This window comes from Ranitomeya imitator, chromosome 4 (assembly GCF_032444005.1).
Source record: "Ranitomeya imitator isolate aRanImi1 chromosome 4, aRanImi1.pri, whole genome shotgun sequence".
Lineage (NCBI taxonomy): Eukaryota > Metazoa > Chordata > Amphibia > Anura > Dendrobatidae > Ranitomeya > Ranitomeya imitator.
In genome coordinates, this window is record NC_091285.1 from 567,165,929 (window position 1) to 567,186,244 (window position 20,316).

At 43.8% G+C, this 20,316-nt stretch overlaps 1 protein-coding gene across 2 annotated transcripts in view; it reads left to right on the plus strand.

Moving 5' to 3' along the window:
* PGPEP1L (pyroglutamyl-peptidase I like) overlaps positions 1-20,316 on the plus strand; it is a 67,028-nt gene that overhangs the window by 33,655 nt on the left and 13,057 nt on the right. For both annotated transcript variants that reach the window (XM_069766282.1, XM_069766283.1), the window contains exons 2-5: positions 6,316-6,404; positions 6,843-6,895; positions 17,126-17,242; positions 18,380-18,606. In XM_069766282.1, the coding sequence (XP_069622383.1) occupies positions 6,362-6,404; positions 6,843-6,895; positions 17,126-17,242; positions 18,380-18,606 (440 nt within the window). In that variant the 5' untranslated portion in view covers positions 6,316-6,361. The remainder of the gene's footprint in view (positions 1-6,315; positions 6,405-6,842; positions 6,896-17,125; positions 17,243-18,379; positions 18,607-20,316) is intronic.

The following is a 20,316-nucleotide window of genomic DNA, read 5'->3' on the forward strand; positions in this document are numbered from 1 at the left end:
CCGCTGTGACATCGCTGGTCGTAGCTAGAAGTCTGGAACTTTATTTGGTCGTCAGGTCGGCGTGATACGTCATGTTTGACAGCAAAAGCAACGATGCCTGCAATGTTTTTTCATGGAGCGAACAACCAGCGAGAACGATAAGTACGTCACTGGATTGCATCGTTCTGCTGTTGCTGTGTTTGACGTCTCCTAGCGACCTAAACAGCGACGCTGCAGCGATCGGCTCGTTGTCTATGTCGCTGCAGCGTCGCTTAATGTGACGGTACCTATAGATTCAGATAAGCCCTTAAAGGGACTCTGTCACCTGAATTTGGCGGGACTGGTTTTGGGTCATATGGGCGGAGTTTTCGGGTGTTTGAGTCACCCTTTCCTTACCCGCTGGCTGCATGCTGGCTGCAATATTGGATTGAAGTTCATTCTCTGTCCTCCATAGTACACGCCTGCGCAAAGCAATCTTGCCTTGTGCAGGCGTGTACTATGGAGGACAGAGAATGAACTTCAATCCAATATTGCAGCCAGCATGCAGCCAGCGGGTAAGGAAAGGGTGAATCAAACACCCGAAAACTCCGCCCATATGACCCAAAACCAGTCCCGCCAAATTCAGGTGACAGGTTCCCTTTAAGAAGCAGCTGAGTTTATCATTATATACATACAGACACACTAAATCTTATCACATGTTTTACCTCAATTGCTCAATAATACACATTACATATACTTCATATGTATTATTGAGGTAAAACCTGTGACAGATTTGTGTCTGTGTGTATATAATGATAAACTCAGATAAACCCTTTAGAAGCAGCTATGTTATCTGGCTAATTTAGCTAGCGTAATTGACCCAGACAAGCTGCACACTGTGTCCCTCCCTGCAGTATCTCTCAGCACAGAGACAGGATGTCTCACACAGCTGGAAAGATGGTAAGAAAGTGAGGAGCCAAACATCAACCTCCCTTTCTTTTCTTTATTTTACTCGCATATATAGCGCCATTACTTCTACAGCGCTTTACAGACATTATAATCATTGTTCCCAATGAGGCTCACAATCTAACTTCCCTATTAATCTTCCTTTGGAGTGTGGGAGGAAACCGGAGCATCCAGAGGAAATGCAGGCAAACACGGGGAAAACATACAAGCTCCTTGCAGATGTTGTCTTTAGAGGGACTTATGGAGAACCTGTCAGGTCCCACATAGCAGCACTCATTTATGAGTAAATTGCAGCAGAAAGCTTCATCCACTTTAAGTTAGTGCTCAAAACTTAACTCATGCCCTACATCTGGCCAAACAAGCCTATTACACCACCCTCATTACATCTCTATCCCACAATCCAAACCAATTCTTCAAAGTTTTTATATCATATCTATCTAATTGTCTAAGGGTCACTTCGTCTGTCTGTCTGTCACGGATATTCATTGGTCGCGGCCTCTGTCTGTCATGGAATCCAAGTCGCTGATTGGTCTCGCCAGCTGCCTGGTCACGGCAGCCATGACAATCAGCGACGGCCACAGTCCGATTAGTCCCTCCCCTGCAGTCAGAGCCCGGCGCCCGCTCCATACTCCCTGCAGTCACCGCTCACACAGGGTTAATGCCAGCGGTAACGGACCGCATTATGCCGCGGGTAACTCACTCCGTTACCGCCGCTATTAACCCTGTGTGACCAAGTTTCTACTATTCATGCTGCCTATGCAGCGTCAATAGTAAAAACATCTGTTAAAAATAATTTTAAAAAAACCATTATATACTCACCTTTCGCGACGCTCCGGTGACCGCTCCATGCAAGTGGCAGGTTCCGGTGCCAAGGATGGTATGGGAGAAGGACCTGCCATGACGTCATGGTCATGTGACTGCGACGTCATCACAGGTCCTGCGCGAGAAGGATCTGCCATGACGTCCGGGTCATGTGACCGAACTACAAGGGGCCCTCGGAAGGTGAGTATATTTTTATTTTTTAACCTGTGACATACATGGCTCTGTGCTGTATACTACGTGACTGGGCAATATACTATGTGACTGGGCAATATACTACGTGACTGGGCAAGCTACCCATCCTGCGTGATAATATAGGTGAATTTAATGAAAATGTAGAATCCCTGTAGGTGGAGATAAGGGGAGGGGGAAAAAATAATAAATTACTGATAGGGGTTTGATATAAATCTCCAAAAATAACGGAAGCAATGGAGAATATCCTCGTAAAACAAATAGATGAAGCTGCGACTCAAGGAGAAGTCATTATTATGGGGGACTTCAACTACCCTGAAATAGATTGGGGAACAGAAGCCTGCAGTTCCAGCAAAAGTAATTGGTTTTTGACAACTATGAGAGACAATTACCTTTCACAACTGGTTCAGGACCCAACAAGAAGGGGGGCACTGCTAGACCTAATATTATAAACACCTACAAATAATGGCAACGCCAGAGAGAACAATATCATAAAAGACATAAGTTTATTGAAAAACAAAAATAAAACAGAAAAAATAATATTAAAATACAAAAGTACAATACAGGTGCGGGTCACATGAACAGGAAAAAGAAAAGGTGGAAAACGCCTGGAACAAATCAATATATAATATAATCTACAGCTGACCTGCCATCAGTGCAAGCAAGAAGCTACAACCAATAAGAACCAAGTAAAAAGGGACCTTCTGTCTAATAAGCCTGTATATGTATGGAGGAATATAGCCAATACATATACACATAAAGGCCGACAGGGGTCCTATAAGCTAGTAAAGTAGCATGTTACAAATGGCAACAACATTACATAGTACACATATTTACCAGGTCAGGTGCAGGATAACCAGGCGTCCACCACACCCGACGCGCGTTTCGCATTGAAACGCGCGTCGGGTGTGGTGGACGCCTGGTTATCCTGCACCTGACCTGGTAAATATGTGTACTATGTAATGTTGTTGCCATTTGTAACATGCTACTTTACTAGCTTATAGGACCCCTGTCGGCCTTTATGTGTATATGTATTGGCTATATTCCTCCATACATATACAGGCTTATTAGACATAAGGTCCCTTTTTACTTGGTTCTTATTGGTTGTAGCTTCTTGCTTGCACTGATGGCAGGTCAGCTGTAGATTATATTATATATTGATTTGTTCCAGGCGTTTTCCACCTTTTCTTTTTCCTGTTCATGTGACCCGCACCTGTATTGTACTTTTGTATTTTAATATTATTTTTTCTGTTTTATTTTTGTTTTTCAATAAACTTATGTCTTTTATGATATTGTTCTCTCTGGCGTTGCCATTATTTGTAGGTGTTTATGATTCAATACTATGGCCTTTAGTTAGGACATGTATATAGGTGTTTTGTTTTTTTTGTTTTTTCTAGACCTAATATTAACCAACAGGCCAGACTGCACAGCAAATATAAGGGTTACTTGGGAAATAGCGATCACAGAATAATAAGTTTTCATGTATCCTTTAAAAAGATGTGTAATAGAGGTGTTATACAGACACTAAACTTCAGGAGGGCAAATTTCCAACGGATGAGAGAGGATCTTGGTGCAATGAACTGGGACGATCTCCTGAGACACAAAAATACACCAAGAAAATGTGAGACGTTTATTAGCATCCTGGCTAAGACCTGTGCACTGTATATACCGTATGGGAATAAACATACTAGAAATAGGAGGAAACCAATATGGCTAAATAGAGCTGTAAGGCGCAATAAGTGACAAAAAGAAAGCATTTATAGAATTAAAGTTAGTAGGAAGTGAGGAGGCATTAAATAAATACAAAAAATTAAATAAATTCTGTAAAAAGCAAAGATTGAGACCGAGAGACTCATTGCCAGAGAGTAAAAATAATCCCAAAATATTCATAACTACATAAATAGTAAGAAACTAAAAAATGATAGTGTTGGCCCCCTTAAAATAGTCTGGGTGAAATGGTGGATGAGGATGAGGAAAAAGCCAATATGCTAAATGACTTTTTTTTCATCAGTATTTACACAAGAAAATCCCATGGCAGACAAAATGACTAGTGATAAAAATTCCCAATTAAATGTCACCTGCTTAACCCAGCAGGAAGTGCGGCGTCGTCTAAAAATCACTAAAATTGATAAATCTCTGAGCCCGGATGGGATACAACCCCGAGTACTGCAGGAATTAAGTACAGTCATTGATAGACCATTATTTTTAATCTTTAAAGACTCCATAATAACAGGGTCTGTACCACAGGACTGGCGTATAGCAAATGTGGTGCCAATATTCAAAAAGGGGACAAAAACTGAACTCGGAAATTATAGGCCAGTAAGCTTAACCTCTACTGTGGGTAAAATCCTGGAGGGTATTCTAAGGGATGCTATACTGGAGTATCTGAAGAGGAATAACCTCATGACCCAGTATCAGCACGGGTTTACTAGGGACCGTTCATGTCAGACTAATTTGATCAGTTTCTATGAAGAGGTAAGTTCCGGACTGGACCAAGGGAACACAGTGGATGTAGTGTATATGGACTTTTCAAAAGCTTTTGAAACGGTGCCACACAAAAGGTTGATACATAAAATGAGAATAATGGGGATAGGGGAAAATATGTGTAAGTGGGTTGAGAGCTGGCTCAGGGATAGGAAACAAAGGGTGGTTATTAATGGAGCACACTCGGACTGGGTAGCGGTTAGCAGTGGGGTACCACAGGGGTCAGTATTGGGCCCTTTTCTTTTTAACATATTTATTAATGACCTTGTAGGGGGCATTCAGAGTAGAATTTCAATATTTGCAGATGACACTAAACTCTGCAGGGTAATCAATACAGAGGAGGACAATTTTATATTACAGGATGATTTATGTAAACTAGAAGCTTGGGCTGATGAATGGCAAATGAGCTTTAATGGGGATAAATGTAAGGTCATGCACTTGGGTAGAAGTAATAAGATGTATAATTATGTGCTTAATTCTAAAACTCTGGGCAAAACCGTCAGTGAAAAAGACCTGGGTGTATGGGTGGATGACAAACTCATGTTCAGTGGCCAGTGTCAGGCAGCTGCTACAAAGGCAAATAAAATAATGGGATGGATTAAAAGAGGCATAGATGCTCATGAGGAGAACATAATTTTACCTCTATACAAGTCACTAGTTCGACCACACTTAGAATACTGTGTATAGTTCTGGTCTCCGGTGTATAAGGAAGACATAGCTGAACTGGAGCGAGTGCAGAGAAGAGCGACCAAGGTTATTAGAGGACTGGGGGGTCTGCAATACCAAGATAGGTTATTACACATGGGGCTATTTAGTTTGGAAAAACGAAGACTAAGGGGTGATCTTATTTTAATGTATAAATATATGAGGAGGACAGTACAAAGACCTTTCTGATGATCTTTTTAATCATAGACCTGAAACAGGGACAAGGGGGCATCCTCTACGTTTGGAGGAAAAAAGGTTCAAGCATAATAACAGACGCGGATTCTTTACTGTAAGAGCAGTGAGACTATGGAACTCTCTGCCGTATTACTTAAATTTAAGAGGGGACTGGATACATTTCTGGAAAAGTATAATGTTACAGGGTATATACACTAGATTCCTTGATAGGGCGTTGATCCAGGGAACTAGTCTGATTGCCATATGTGGAGTCGGGAAGGAATTTTTTTTCCTCAAGGTGGAGCTTACTCTTTGCCACATGGTTTTTTTTTTTGCCTTCCTCTGGATCAACATGTTAGGGCATGTTAGGTTAGGCTATGGGTTGAACTATATAGACTTATAGTCTTCCTTCAACCTTAATAACTATGTAACTATACTACGTGACTGTGCAATATACTACGTGGGCTGTGCAATATACTACGTGGACATGCATATTCTAGAATACCCGATGCGTTAGAATCGGGCCAACATCTAGTTTGACATAAAGCTTTCCATTATTCACCATATCCAGTCGCTCACTCGCTCATGTCGCCTGCATCTTAAGAACATCTCCAGAATCCAATCTTTTCTCACCTTTGAAAATGCAAAAACTCATACTGTCCATCTTATTCTCATCTGGACTCATCTGGTTCCTCCTATTCAATGGTGTACAAATTCTACATGTACCCATTAGTATGGAAACGGCACTTAGATACTGGCTGATGACCGGATCGTGCTGCTTTATTTGAAAACCCCTCTTTATTATAAAGATGGCTGGATGATGCATGACATGCACTTTTTACCTATTGTGTCCCCCCTTATAGATTGTAAACTTGTGATTAGGACCATCAGTCCTCCTGTAGCCAACGTTGAACCATGTGTTACTTAGCAATGTCTTTATTATCTGTACATGTCATTTATTAAGTGCTGTGGAATATGTTGGCGCTATAGAAATATGATGATAATTTTATCTTGCAGGGTCTTGACATTTTGTGAATCGGCACTAGCGGACTGTGATTAGCTCATGGCTTCCAATTCAAACAGTCCTAACCTCATTGTTGTCACTGGTAAGTCACCGGTAAAAACTGACATGTAGTGGATGAGCAAGCAGTCATCTTTTCAATGTCAGATTTATGTTTCACTCCTGCTTAGGATCGGTGTTCTGACAGCACATTACTTACCAACTTTAAGTTTGAGGCAGCCACTATTTATGAAGCCCCAGCACCATGCATTCAAATCACATGGGATTGTGGCCGTGGCTTCAGAGAAAAACTCTTTTTTTTTATAAGTATTTTTCACAACTTTCTAACTGTGTTAATATTGAAGCTACAAGAGGCTTATACAGAACATTTGTCATATATAGAATGGAACAGAACACTTTTCTCTATAGTAAGGTGAGGATGCCAGAACATGTCTACACCTGGATTGGTAAAAAATGGATTAATGGAGCTGCATTTTTGTCCAATAATGTCTTTTTTTTTTTTTTCTTTTTTTTTATTGCAAAGGTTTTGGCCCATTCAGAAATTATTTGGTCAACTCAAGTTGGGAAGCAGTGAAGGTAATCACCAATTTTTAGAAGTCAATTTGTTGCATGCCTGCTTTACCTTTAAAGGAGTTTTCCCACGAACAAGTCAATTTTAATCAATAAATCTTGGAATAATAAGTTTCACAATTGGATGTGTTTAAAAAAAAATGTTCTTGTGCTGAGATGTTATAAATGTGCCCCTGCTGTGTCTCACCATACCGGCACATGGTCTGATCATACCACATCTCCTGGGCAGGGGAGGAAGGAAAAGAGTATACAGACAGGACTGCACAGGATCACAGCTGACTCTTTAAGGGTACCATCACACTAAGCGACGCTGCAGCGATACCGACAACGATGTCGATCGCTGCAGCGTCGCTGTTTGGTCGCTGGAGAGCTGTCACACAGACAGCTCTCCAGCGACCAACGATCCCGAGGTCCCCGTTAACCAGGGTAAACATCGGGTTACTAAGCGCAGGGCCGCGCTTAGTAACCCGATGTTTACCATGGTTACCAGCGTAAACGTTAAAAAAACAAACAATACATACTTACCTTCAGCTGTCTGTCCTCCGGCGCTCTGCTTTCCTCTGCACTGTCAGCGCCGGTCAGCCGGAAAGCAGAGCGGTGACGTCACCGCTGTGCTTTCCCGGCTGGCCGGCGCTGACACAGGATGCAGGAGGAGTGCAGAGAAGCAGAGCATCGGGGACAGACAGCTGAAGGTAAGTATGTAGTGTTTGTTTTTTTAACGTTTACGCTGGTAACCAGGGTAAACATCGGGTTACTAAGCGCGGCCCTGCGCTTAGTAACCCGATGTTTACCCTGGTTACCAGTGAAGACATCGCTGGATCGGCGTCGCACACGTCGATCCAGCGATGTCAGCGGGAGATCCAGCGACGAAATAAAGTGCTGGACTTTCCTCAGCGACCAACGATCTCCCAGCAGGGGCCTGATCGTTGGTCGCTGTCACACATAACGATTTCCTTAACGATATCGTTGCTATGTCACAAAAAGCAACGATATCGTTATGTGTGACGGTACCTTAAGGCTGGAGTCACACAAGTGTATTGCATCCGATGCAAGAGCATCGGATGCGATATGCTAATGACCCTCGGCTCCTCCTCTGCTGCGAGGGGGAGCCGAGTGTCATGCGTCTGTGCTCCGAGCCTCTCGTACAGAGCGGATCGGAGCACAGCTGCAGAGGAGGCGGAGAAACTAATTTCTCCATCTCCTCCATTGCTGGGGTCAGTGTATATCACACATCACTCGGATGATATCCTAGTAATGTGCATTGTCTCACTCGCACCCATAGGCTTATATGGGTGCTAGTGAGCCGAGACTCGGCCGAGTGTCGTTGACAATCGCAGCATGCTGCGATTTCACTCGCACACTGAAAACGGGCGAGGAAAATAACTGTGATGGGAGCTTCCCCACAGAGGAATACTGGTCCAAGTGCTATGTTTTTGTTTTTTTTTTTTTCACATAGCACTCGTCCGTATTGTACAGTATGACTCCGTCCTAAGGTAAAACATTGCTTAAAAACAGGCAGTGAAATGCTTTCCCTCACAAAAAGAATCAGCTGTGATCCTGTGGTGTAATGTCTGTAAACTCTTTTTGCATCAGTACCACACATACTGGCGCTTGAGAAGCAGCGGTACAGTTCGCGCTGTTCCCCAGTGCTGGGTGCTGATGACCACCCTCATCATTCTCCCCTGCCCTGCCGGCAATCAGTGGAGAATGTTGAGTTATATTCAACTAATAACAGCGAGAACATGCGGCGGCTGATGGGACTACTACTCCCATCAGTAGAAAATCAAAAAGCGGAGGGCACCATCTACTATGATAGACTATAGGGATCTACCTGGAACATGTCTAAAACGGTGAACAGAAAACCAAGAAAAAAGACATGCTATAAAGCCGGGACCACCAAAATATACACAAAAATAAAGTTTATTAGAAACCACAAACACCCAAATTGTAAAAGCATTTAAAAACAGAAGTATTATGCATCCTCACAATAGGGTCTAGCCGCCGGACAGGAACCCAGATGAACACCAATATATTATATAGAATATAACATCAAAATAATAGCAATAATCTTATATCAAAACTGGCCAATGCATGAAAGATGCAAAGGGGGTACTGTATTTCCCAACCCCCTAAGGGAAATACAAAGCCCTATGCCAAATCTCACAGTAAGAATGGTTGCCAAATCTGAATAACAGCTGCAAAGGAAATAAAGTGCCTAGTGCAATAGATGGAGCGAAAGCAGGAGTCGGTGTAAAATGGACCTACTCCGAAAATGTATAATAAATTGGGTTCAGTAGTTCAGCACAGGATGTGCTGTAAATGTTTCCAGAATAATTTGGGAAAGTTATAAAATGTCCTATAAATGTCTGTTCTGTTCATGTACCATATTTTTCGGACTATAGGACGCACTTTTCCCCTAAAAAAGTTGGGGGGGGAGGGTGTGCGTCTTATAGTGCGAACACAGGCTTACCCAAGGGGTTGTGACAGTGGTGTAGCAGCTGTGGCAGAGGTGTGGCGATGGTGCGGAGTGCACCTGAGCAGGGTCCCTTCCTCAGGATGTCAGCAGCAGAAATGTGGCGATGCCGCGGCCCGGTGTCCACGGCAAGTAGAGCTGAGTACATCACCACTTTCCCTACCTGAAACCGTGGGCCGCCGGAGTCTTCAGGAAAATGGCTGCTGGAGGCTGCACGTGTGCAGATTGAGATCTCGGCTTCAACAAACTGGCTGCCGAGATCTCAATCTGCGTACGGCGGCCATTTTCCTGAAGCCTCCGGCGGATCCCGGCTTCAGGAAGATGGCCGCAGGAAAACCAGTGATGCACTCGGCTCTACTCACCGTGGACACCGGGCCACGGCATCACCACATTTTTGCCGATTGCATCCTGAGGAAGGGACCCTGCTCCATGCTCTGCCTGACCGCTGACATCGGACCCACAGCATCGCACCCCAGGACTGCAGGGACCATGCCTTCTGTGATCCCGCTGTACCTCTGTTGGCCCTCAGGTAAGATACCTTAAATTCGGACAATAAGACGGACCCCCATCTTCTAAAAATCTTTTTTTTCTGCTATTTTCCACCCCAAAATTTGTGGTGTCTTATGGTCCGGTGCGTTTTGTAGTCCAAAAATACAGTACATGTTCAGTAGTGACCAGGGCTGTGGGGTCGGCGTCGTGAGTCAGGGTAATGTTGGAGGCTTGGCTTACCAATTCCACAGCACTGTGTATTACAGCAAGATTGAAATGTTGCACAATCCTTTCAATGAGCTTTCAAATTTAACTGGGGAAAAAAAAGATGGATTTTGTACACCACTCGGGTAACTGAAGTACCATTCTCAAACATTTTGAAAAGTTGCTAATCCTAAATTAGCTGAAGGTAACAAATTAAATTGATAAAAGATGATTAAAAAAAAAAAAATATATATATATATATACTAGATTGTGGCCCGATTCTAACGCATCGGGTATTCTAGAATATGCATGTCCCCGTAGTATATGGACAATGATGATTCCAGAATTCGCGGCAGACTGTGCCCGTCACTGATTGGTCGAGGCAACCTTTATGACATCATCGTCGCCATGGCAACCATTATGACATCTACGTCGATACTGTGCCCGTCGCTGAATCAGAGACGCGGGATATCTACGTCCTTTATGACATCATCGTCAAGTGTCAGGAGGACTGATCAATATAGAAGTGTCAGGAGGACTGATCAATATTGAAGTGTCAGGAGGACTGATCAATATAGAAGTGTCAGGAGGACTGATCAATATAGAAGTGTCAGGAGGACTGATCAATATAGAAGTGTCAGGAGGACTGATCAATATAGAAGTGTCAGGAGGACTGATCAATATAGAATGTCAGGAGGACTGATCAATATAGAAGTGTCAGGAGGACTGATCAATATAGAAGTGTCAGGAGGACTGATCAATATAGAAGTGTCAGGAGGACTGATCAATATAGAAGTGTCAGGAGGACTGATCAATATAGAGGTGTCAGGAGGACTGATCAATATAGAAGTGTCAGGAAGACTGATCAATATAGAAGTGTCAGGAGGACTGATCAATATAGAGGTATCAGGAGGACTGATCAATATAGAATGTCAGGAGGACTGATCAATATAGAAGTGTCAGGAGGACTGATCAATATAGAAGTGTCAGGAGGACTGATCAATATAGAAGTGTCAGGAGGACTGATCAATATAGAGGTATCAGGAGGACTGATCAATATAGAAGTGTCAGGAAGACTGATCAATATAGAAGTGTCAGGAGGACTGATCAATATTGAAGTGTCAGGAGGACTGATCAATATTGAAGTGTCAGGAGGACTGATCAATATTGAAGTGTCAGGAGGACTGATCAATATTGAAGTGTCAGGAGGACTGATCAATATAGAAGTGTCAGGAGGACTGATCAATATAGAAGTGTCAGGAGGACTGATCAATACAGAAGTGTCAGGAGGACTGATCAATATAGAAGTGTCAATCAGACTGGCGGCCTCGACCAATCAGAGACGCGGGATTTCTACGTCGATGCTGTGCCGGTCTCTGATTGGTCGAGGCCTGGCGGCCTCGACCAATCAGAGAGCCGGGATTTCCAGGACAGACAGACAGACAGACAGACAGACAGACAGACAGACAGACAGACAGACAGACAGACAGACAGACAGACAGACAAACAGACGGAAAAACCCTTAGACAATTATATATATAGAAGAAGATATATATATATATATATATATATATATATATATATATATATATATATATATATATATATATATATATTCAAAAATAGAAATGCTTAATGGATCACTGTTGCTTTTCAGTGTTTGGGCCCTGGGTTCAAATCTCACCAAGGACAAAATCCGCAAGGAGTCTACTGTATGTCCTCTGTGTTTGCGTGGGTTTCTTGCATGTTCTCCGGATTTCTCCCACACGCCAAAGCTCTACTGATTATAGAGTCCCAATAGGGACAGTGCTGATGATGTCTGTTACAGAAGCTATATGATGATGCTAATTAAACTCCACACTTGGAAAAAAAAAAATAGACTGATGAACCAGGGACTTAGTATCTCTTTTAATGTATAACCTGTAGTTAACTGCCTGTTAAAAGTGTAATCCATCTCTAGCAGTAGTGACCTGACAACTGAGAGACTGATTAGTGAGTGGAAACAAGTCTTTGTCGCCCAGCTCATGCTCTCCTGCCTACTGCATGCAGACATAGCAGAGATGGGTGTTTTAATTCCAGGCTGACAAGCTATTGGACAATGGCAAGTGGAATGCATGCTGGGAAATGAGAAGGAAGTCCAACCACTTAGCGTGCTGACAGAATGTTGATGAAGAGGAATCACCAACTTGAAAAGTTAGAGCATGAGGGACAGGTTCCCGAACGTGCTGGACTGGCATTCCCCCCCCCCCCCCCCCCCCTCCCGTGCTTTCTCAGTACCCGCAGTCTCAGGGCTGTGACATGACACGTGATGCCCCGCGCCCAATCAGTGCTGGCATCACGGTCTCCTCCTTTAGACAAACTGAACATGAGGAGAAAGTTCGGGATCAGCTGCAGCCCTGGCTTCTTTTTCATGTTCAGTTCGTACTTTTACATCAGCATCATTTTATAAAATACTTTTTTCCGTTTGGATGTTAAAAAGGTTAAAAGTTTAGCAGCAGTCGCTCATTTATCAATAAATTTACAAAATCTATATTTTTAAGGACCACTTCACATTTAAAGTGACTAAGGAGCATGTATGCCAGAAAACCCACCAATAAGACCCAATTTTCAAATCTGCACCCTTCAAACTATTTATAACCCTTTACATGCTTCACAAGATTTAATGCAGAGTAGAAGAAAGTTTTTACTTTTTAACTGCAAATTGTCTCTTCAGAGAGGAAGAGGACTAGAACTCTAGTGCCACCAATAGGAAGTAGCAATCCTAGAAGTCTATGTCGACCCTTTAACGAGCCGTGTTACATGACTTAGGATAACAGCCAAAACCAGAATCTCAATTTGCAGATACTGTGTTTTGGAGTACTGCCCCTCATCAGTGCAAAGAGTGAGATCTGGTTTTGCTGTGTGAGAGGCGTCTGACCAGGATTCAAGGGTTATTGTTTCTCCTTGCAGAGAGTAACATGTCAAGCATGCCGAGATGAGACTTTCATGCCGCAATGCTCCTCTGGGAAATATGCAAATAGGCGCTTCAGCGAGGAAGAGAACTACAACTCTAGTTCTCATACTCTGCACTGATGAGGGGCAGTACCCCAAAACAGTGTCTGCAAATTGAGATTCTGGTTTTGGCTTTTATCCTAAGTCATTTGAAAAGGCCCGTTAAAGGGTCGACATTGACTATTAGGACTGCTACTTCCTATAGGTGGCACTAGAGTTCCTAGTCCTCTAACTCTCTGAAGAGACAATTTGCATATTTCCCAAAGGAGCATTGTAGCATGAAAGTCTTCTCATCTTGGCGTACTTGACATCTCACTCTATTCAAGGAGAAACAATACCCCTTTCTTTCTAACCAAAATGTTGATTTAGGCTCAAATTTTTCATTTTCACACTGTTAAAAGGAGAAAATGCACCCAACAATTTGTTGTGCAATTTCTCCTGAGTACAGGGATACCCCATATGTGGTCAAACTATTGTTTGGACACATGGCCGGGCCTGGAAGGTAAGGAGGACCATTTGACTATTGCAAACAAATTTTGCTGGAATAGACGCTGTACACCATGTTGCAATTGCTGAGACCACAACGTGCCAAAACAGAAAAAAATAAATAAATAAAAACACATAGGGACACAACTACACCCTTTGGTGTTGGAATTTTTCTAGGGGTAGAACGAGCATCTTGAACCTGCTAATACTTCACAGAAATTTAAATTTGGCCATGAAAATGAAATACATTTTTTCAATGAAAATATGGACTTTGCCCAAAATTTCACATTTTAGCAAAATTGAAAGGAGAAAATGTATCCCACAATTTGTTGTGCAATTTACTCCTGAGTACAGGGATACCTCATATGTGGTTGGAAACTACAGTTTGGAAAGCTTTGGAAAGAAAAAGAGCAGCCTTTGACGTTTGGAGCACAATTTTTGCTAGAACATATTGTGGCCAGCATGTCACATTAGTAGAGAGCCCCTGAGGAGCCAAAACAGCAGAACCCCCCCCCCCCCCATATGATCTGTGAGGCAGTGAACGGGATTATTAAGGGTTGCTATGTGTCCCCCAGGATGCGCAAATAAACCTATTTAGGCCGTGGGAGTGCATTGCAGTCACAGGCATAGCTGTGATTGGTATGCAGAATAAAAGTGAGTGTTGTTCTTGAGCAAGCTATTTGTCCAAGGCAGATTTAGGAAAACCTGCCATGGGCTTTTATTTTTGAAATGGACTACAGGAAGGTTTTGAGGCGGTTTGTTTCCTCCCGTGGCCCCGCGTTTTCCATGTGGCCTACAGCCACAATTTCTTTGGTTAAAAACCCATGCAGCAGAGGGTTGGGTATGTCAGTTTGTTTTTTGCTAGCTTGCAGGGCAGAAAGCTCTGCAGAGCTCTACCTGTGTGAAGTCAGCACAGAGCCTAAGCGGACCCAAAGGGCCTGGCACCCTCCGCTTATACGGCGGTGCAGTTGCCCACGGCAAAAGGTCCCGGTTATGGACTGTCTTGTTTCCCAGCTGCAATCCGGAGGACAGCTTTTTGTTTTCTACTTTGTGAGTATGCTGTACATTAAAGAGATGTTTGGATTTGGAACTTTTCCTGTGGTCACTGCCTGTTTATCACTACACCAACCCTGCTGCACTACAGACCTCATTTTAGAAACCACAACCATTATGGAATTAATCTAGGGGTATAATAATCATTTTAAACCTACAGGTGATTCACAAAACTGAATAACATTGGGCTATGAAAGTGAAAAATTATTTTTTTTACACTAACATTTAGTTTTAGCCCCAAGTTTTTAACATTCAAAAGGGTTGTTTGAAGAATCTGTGCAACAAATTATGTGGTCTGTTTTCTCCTGAGTATGATGATACCCCATATGTGGGCAGAAACTACTTTTCCACCGCAGTGCAATTATCAGAAGGGAAGGAGCACCAATGAGTACAGATTGTGTTGGAACGGGTTGTGGGTGCCATATCACATTGGAAAAAACCAAGGTGCTAGAAGAGCAGACCACCTCCACAAGTGACTCCCATTTTTTAAACTGCACCCCTCAGTGAATACATCATCAACACCACAGATGTTTCACAGAAATTAATAACAGAGAGTAGTGAAGAAAAAAGTTAATTTCTTTTACCACTAAAATGTTGTTTTAGCCCCAGATTTTACATTTTCACAAGGGAAAATAGGTAAAGCCCACGCCTCCTAGTTTGATACAATTTTACGTGAAAGTGGCAATATCCCAAACGTGGCTGTATATTACTGTTTGGCCACACAGCAGGTCTCGGGTGGGTGGGAAGGAGGCTGACTTTTGGAGTGCAGATTTTCCTAGAATAGTTTGCAGACTCCATTTGTGAAGCCCCCAAGAGCCCAAACAGCAGAATCTCTCCTCAAGTGACCCCATTTTGGAAATTGCACCAATCTGGGAATTCATCTATGGGTTTAGTGATGATTTTTACTTTTCCAGAAACAATAGCAGTGGATATTGTAGAGTGAAAATTGCAAATATGTCATTGTAGTGCCTAGTACATTGTAAGCCTAGTATATTCTGCCCAGCTCGTGCTTCTGGAGACATGCACCAAACATAAACTAAATGGTCTCTCTTCACTACAGTAATGCTTACCATGTGGAGTTCGGATGTTAAATGTGGTTTAGGCACACACTGGGGCGCAGAAGGGAGTTGGACATTTTGGATTTGTAAGTGTATATTTTGCCAGATTTCTCCCGGGGTGTGGGAGAGTGAGCAATGTTGCTTTTCCATAAGTTTTGTGCTATCAGTAACGGTAAAACCCCCTATATTTTAGATAACAGATGATAGATCTGAGTGGGAGGCTTGTGTCATGATCCAGACCAGGTTTTGAGTCCTGTCTTCCTTTTTCCCGAACTGATCACGTCAGAGGTTAACTTTTCTCACCCTCAGTCTGGTCTGAGGTTTGCTATTTATCTCCACTGCATCCTGCAGGCGGTGCCAGTTCTAGCTTCTGAGTAGCTGACTCTGGTTATATCCTGATTTGTACTGCTGCGATTCCTGACTGTTGTTCCCATGTCTGTTCATTCCCCTCGCCCGTTTTGACTCAGTGTTTTCCCTTCGTGTTTGGACTCTCTGATATTTGACTCTGACCTGACTCTGTCTTTTAGGGTATGTGCACACGTCCGGATTTTTTCCTGACAAAATCCGGAGATTTCTGCCAGAAATCCGCGTGCTTTTTTTGCGCGGAATTTGCGCGGATTTTTTGCAGATTTTTAGCGTTTTTTTCCAGACACTCCAATTTGATGGGAAATCCGCAAAAAATCCACAAAAATAATGAACATGCTGGTTTTTTTTGGCGGAAAAAAACGCAAACATATGCACAAAAAATGCGGAATGCATTCTAAATGATAGGATGCATAATGTTTGCGTTTTTTTAGCGATTTTATAGCGTTTTTATCGGGAAATTCCGCAAAAAAAAGCTAAAAATCCGGACGTGTGCACATACCCTGACTCCTGTTACTTCTGCTTTTGTCTGGTATTGACCCTCTGGCGCGTCTGAGTTGATTTTCCCCTTCGTACTACGTTACTCTCCTGGTTTTGATGCGGCTTGTTTGACTACTTTGATGCCACCTAGTGGTGGCCTCGATGCAGGTCTGCTCTGCCAAGTGTTGCTGTCTTCCCTCCACTCTACTGCCATCTAGTGGAGCGTGCATCTACCTGCATAACTGCGGCGTGACAGCATGTTTTTTGTGGACTGAGTTGAAGCTTTTCTTGATAGCAATTTAGAGTACAGGACATATCAGATAACTTAAGGCTCTGTTCACATTTATTCTGTGCTCTATCCTGAGCATTTAAATAGATTTTTCCTTCTAAATCTGAAAAGTACATAATTCAGACAGAACCTCTACAGCTCCATTCACTATATTGAGACAGGAGTTACTCTACACTCCGTCTGGCCTCTCTTCAACGGTGGTGTCCATTATTTCAGAGGTGCACAAAATTGTGGTTGACCGCGCTTTTAGGCATGACTAAAAACGCTGCTTGATCATAGGCCAAAGTGACCCCATCTGCTTCATAATAGGGAATTTTATGAAAAATTGGTAATTCACGATCTCGTTGCAGGAGCTGGAAAAACTTGGACTTGGAGACAATGTTCAACTCAAAATCATGGAGCTTCCTGTACAATATAGCGAGGTAGAAAAGAAAGTAAACTGGATTTGGACAGAGTTGCAGCCACAGGTTGGTCTATCACATGTGTTAGTAATCTAAGTTCTGTTCAAATACGACAATTTAACAGTGTCTCATGCTTGAGCACAAATTTGGGGGTCTTTTTGCTCCTAAATTTTGGTGCATTTTGTTGTGTATTGAAGGAATTGTCCAGGCCTTTGCTAAAAGTTTGCAGTCACTGTCTGCCCAAAGCTAGTCTTTGCAGACTTCCTTATTCTCCCTCCTGAGGCACTTCCAGACACAGTGCCCTTAAGACATAAGTATCATTCTAATGCCCCATAAATAAAAATATCTTCCATGATGTTCCCCTGGATTAATAATTGCCCCTCACTGTGCTTCCTGCACAAAATATCCTCTGTCCCCTACCCTGCTCCTTTCCTAAATATACCCCGCATACTGCCCCTCTGAATAATGCACCCTGCCTCTCACAGAACTGTGCCTCTTTGACAATTGTACCCCCATTATGTCCCCTACTAATGCTCTACCTCCTCATCTACAATGATAAACCATTTAATCTTCGGCTTCCTGATGGAGCGCTTAGTATTGGCTGCGCCATCTCCGCGCCTCTGCGGTGCTAAGGTGCAGGCAGCAGTGTGACTGACGCACGCTCCTCTGCCCCAGTCCCGATGCCACAGTGTTCAAATGTATTTGCGTCTGAGAGGCATCTCCCAGACAGCTCTGGGGGCCGCATAAGATCCTTCGGTGGGCTGTATGTTGTGTTAGCCTGTTTTATCAGAATAAATAGGGCTATTTTGCACACAGGCCCCAATTCCTCAAGTGTTTGTTGAATTGTAAAACACCTTTGAGAAATCACAATTTTTGCACAGTGTGAAGTTGCTCAAAAATCAAGCGACTTTTGGCGTTTCATACTTGAGACTCCCCGTTTATAGGTGGTGGTGGTGGGAGTAACATACATTTGGCTGTTACACTTGGTGCATAAACAGAACATGCACTTTTTTTTTATATAGGAAACTAGAGTGCAGTGTGCTGTGCTATTCTTTCCTGTAAAATTAAAGTTGTTTGTCATCTAAATTTACCTTTAAGATTATTATGTGTTTTTGTTCTATTTCATTCCTAAATGAGACTTCTAAACAAGCTGCCTTTGATGGCATTCATTTCCTGTTATTCTTTGTTGGCAAAATCTACCAGCTGTCTGTGCATGTTGGAATGTCGGCTTCATCCAAAGCAATTGCCCTGGAGCAGTGCGGAAGAAACAAAGGCTACATGGAGGGAGACCTCAGCGGCGCTCACCCACAAGGAGGCTGCTGTTTGCTGGAAGGACCGGAAAGAATAGAGTCTGCCGTTAATATGAAAAGTGTCTGCAAAAACATATCATGTCCAGGGGTTGATGTTATCCATTCCAGTGATGCTGGAAGGTAAAAAAATTAAAATCCGATCTATGTTTTGGCATTGTTTGGAAAAGGAAAGCATAGTACTGTAATACCTGAGTTTGTTTTTAGCATGAAACTGATCATAAACTACACAACAGTTTGTCTGGTACAGATGTTGTCCTGGACAATACCAAATGCTAAAGTTACGCAACAGAAAGATTAAAAGGAACCTGTCACCCCCAAAATCGTAGATGAGCTAAGCCCACCGGCATCAGGGGCTTATCTACAGCATTCTGTATCCTGAAAGATAAGAAAAACGAGTTAATTATACTCACCCAGGGGCAGTCCCGCTGCCGTCCGGTCCTGGGCCTCCCATCTTCTTACAATGACGTCCTCTTCTTGTCTTCACGCTGCAGTTCCGGCGCAGGCGTACTTTGTCTGCCCTGTTGAGGGGAGAGCAAAGTAATGCAGTGCGCAGGCGCTGGGAAAGGTCAGAGCTGCGGCATGAAGGAGGTCCCAGACCGGACCGCATCACCCACCGCAGCGGGACCGCCCCTGGGTGAGTGTAATCTAACATCTTTTTTCCCTTTCGCCACGACAGCACCCCACTGGAGAGAGGGATCCGCCCCGCAGGAACAGGAAACCTACCGAGAAATAAAAGGGGGCGGTCCGCCTCTCCTCCTCAGTTTAGGTTTCCTGTTCCTGCGGGAACATCCAGGAACGACAGGACGACAGGTACACGTACCTGGGCTAGCATGCCGCCTGCGCGGTGTCCTTGAGAACGGCAGGGGCTGCAGCTCAGAAGCAGCGTCGGGGGAGTTCCGTTAGACGGCTCCCTCCTCGTCTGGTGGAGCGGGCAGATGGCCGGGTCCTGGGAGGGCCGCCCAGCGTCTTCCCCTGCGTGCGGTGCGGCCAGGAGTCGGGTAAGGTGATCTCCATTGCGGTCCGGCGCTAAATCCCGGACCGCGCATGCGCCAACCGCTGCATTATTGGCTACCCCGGAACTGAAGGAGTCACTTCCGGGTCGCCTAGGCCGGATCTGGGGCGGGGGAGCCAGCGACGATCTGCGCATTGCGCAGCGGGGGAAAAAAAAAAAAAAGGCGCACTATTTAAAACGCCAAGAAGCAATAATGCGGCGATGCAGAGATGTCGTCCCCAGGTGCCATGGACCCCACAGCTGGAGATCCAGTGCCCCCCACCAAAGATCACAAAGGATCCTCGGAGACCGCTCGTAAGAGTGACGGTTCCAGAACAGGATCTCTGCCTTCTGATCCGGTACTATTCGCTTCACTGGGTGAGTGTTAAAACTCTGCCTATTAAGCTGACGTTGCCTCCCTATCTCTCTCTTTTCTCTCTCTCTCGCTACTTATTACGCCCAGTCTAAAAAACGACAAAAGTCCAAGCATAAGGAATGTGCCTTGTGTAGCCAGCCCCTTCCGGACTCATACCCCAAAAAACTGTGCAAGGACTGTATTAAGGAAACAACTCGGGGAGCGACAGTGTCCTTTACGGACTTACGGGCCATTATTAGGGAGGAGTTAAAAAATATGGCCCAGGAAAAACCGCGTAAAGCTAAGTCCAAAACACCAACACTTATGTCAGACTCCGAAAGTGACCAGATGGTACTGTCAGAAGCCTCCCTATCATCATCATCATCATCTTCCTCATCAGAAATCGAGGGTCGTTCATGTTTCCCCTTAGACAGTGTGGACAACTTGGTAAAGTCAATCCGCAATACCATGGGGTGTGAGGAGG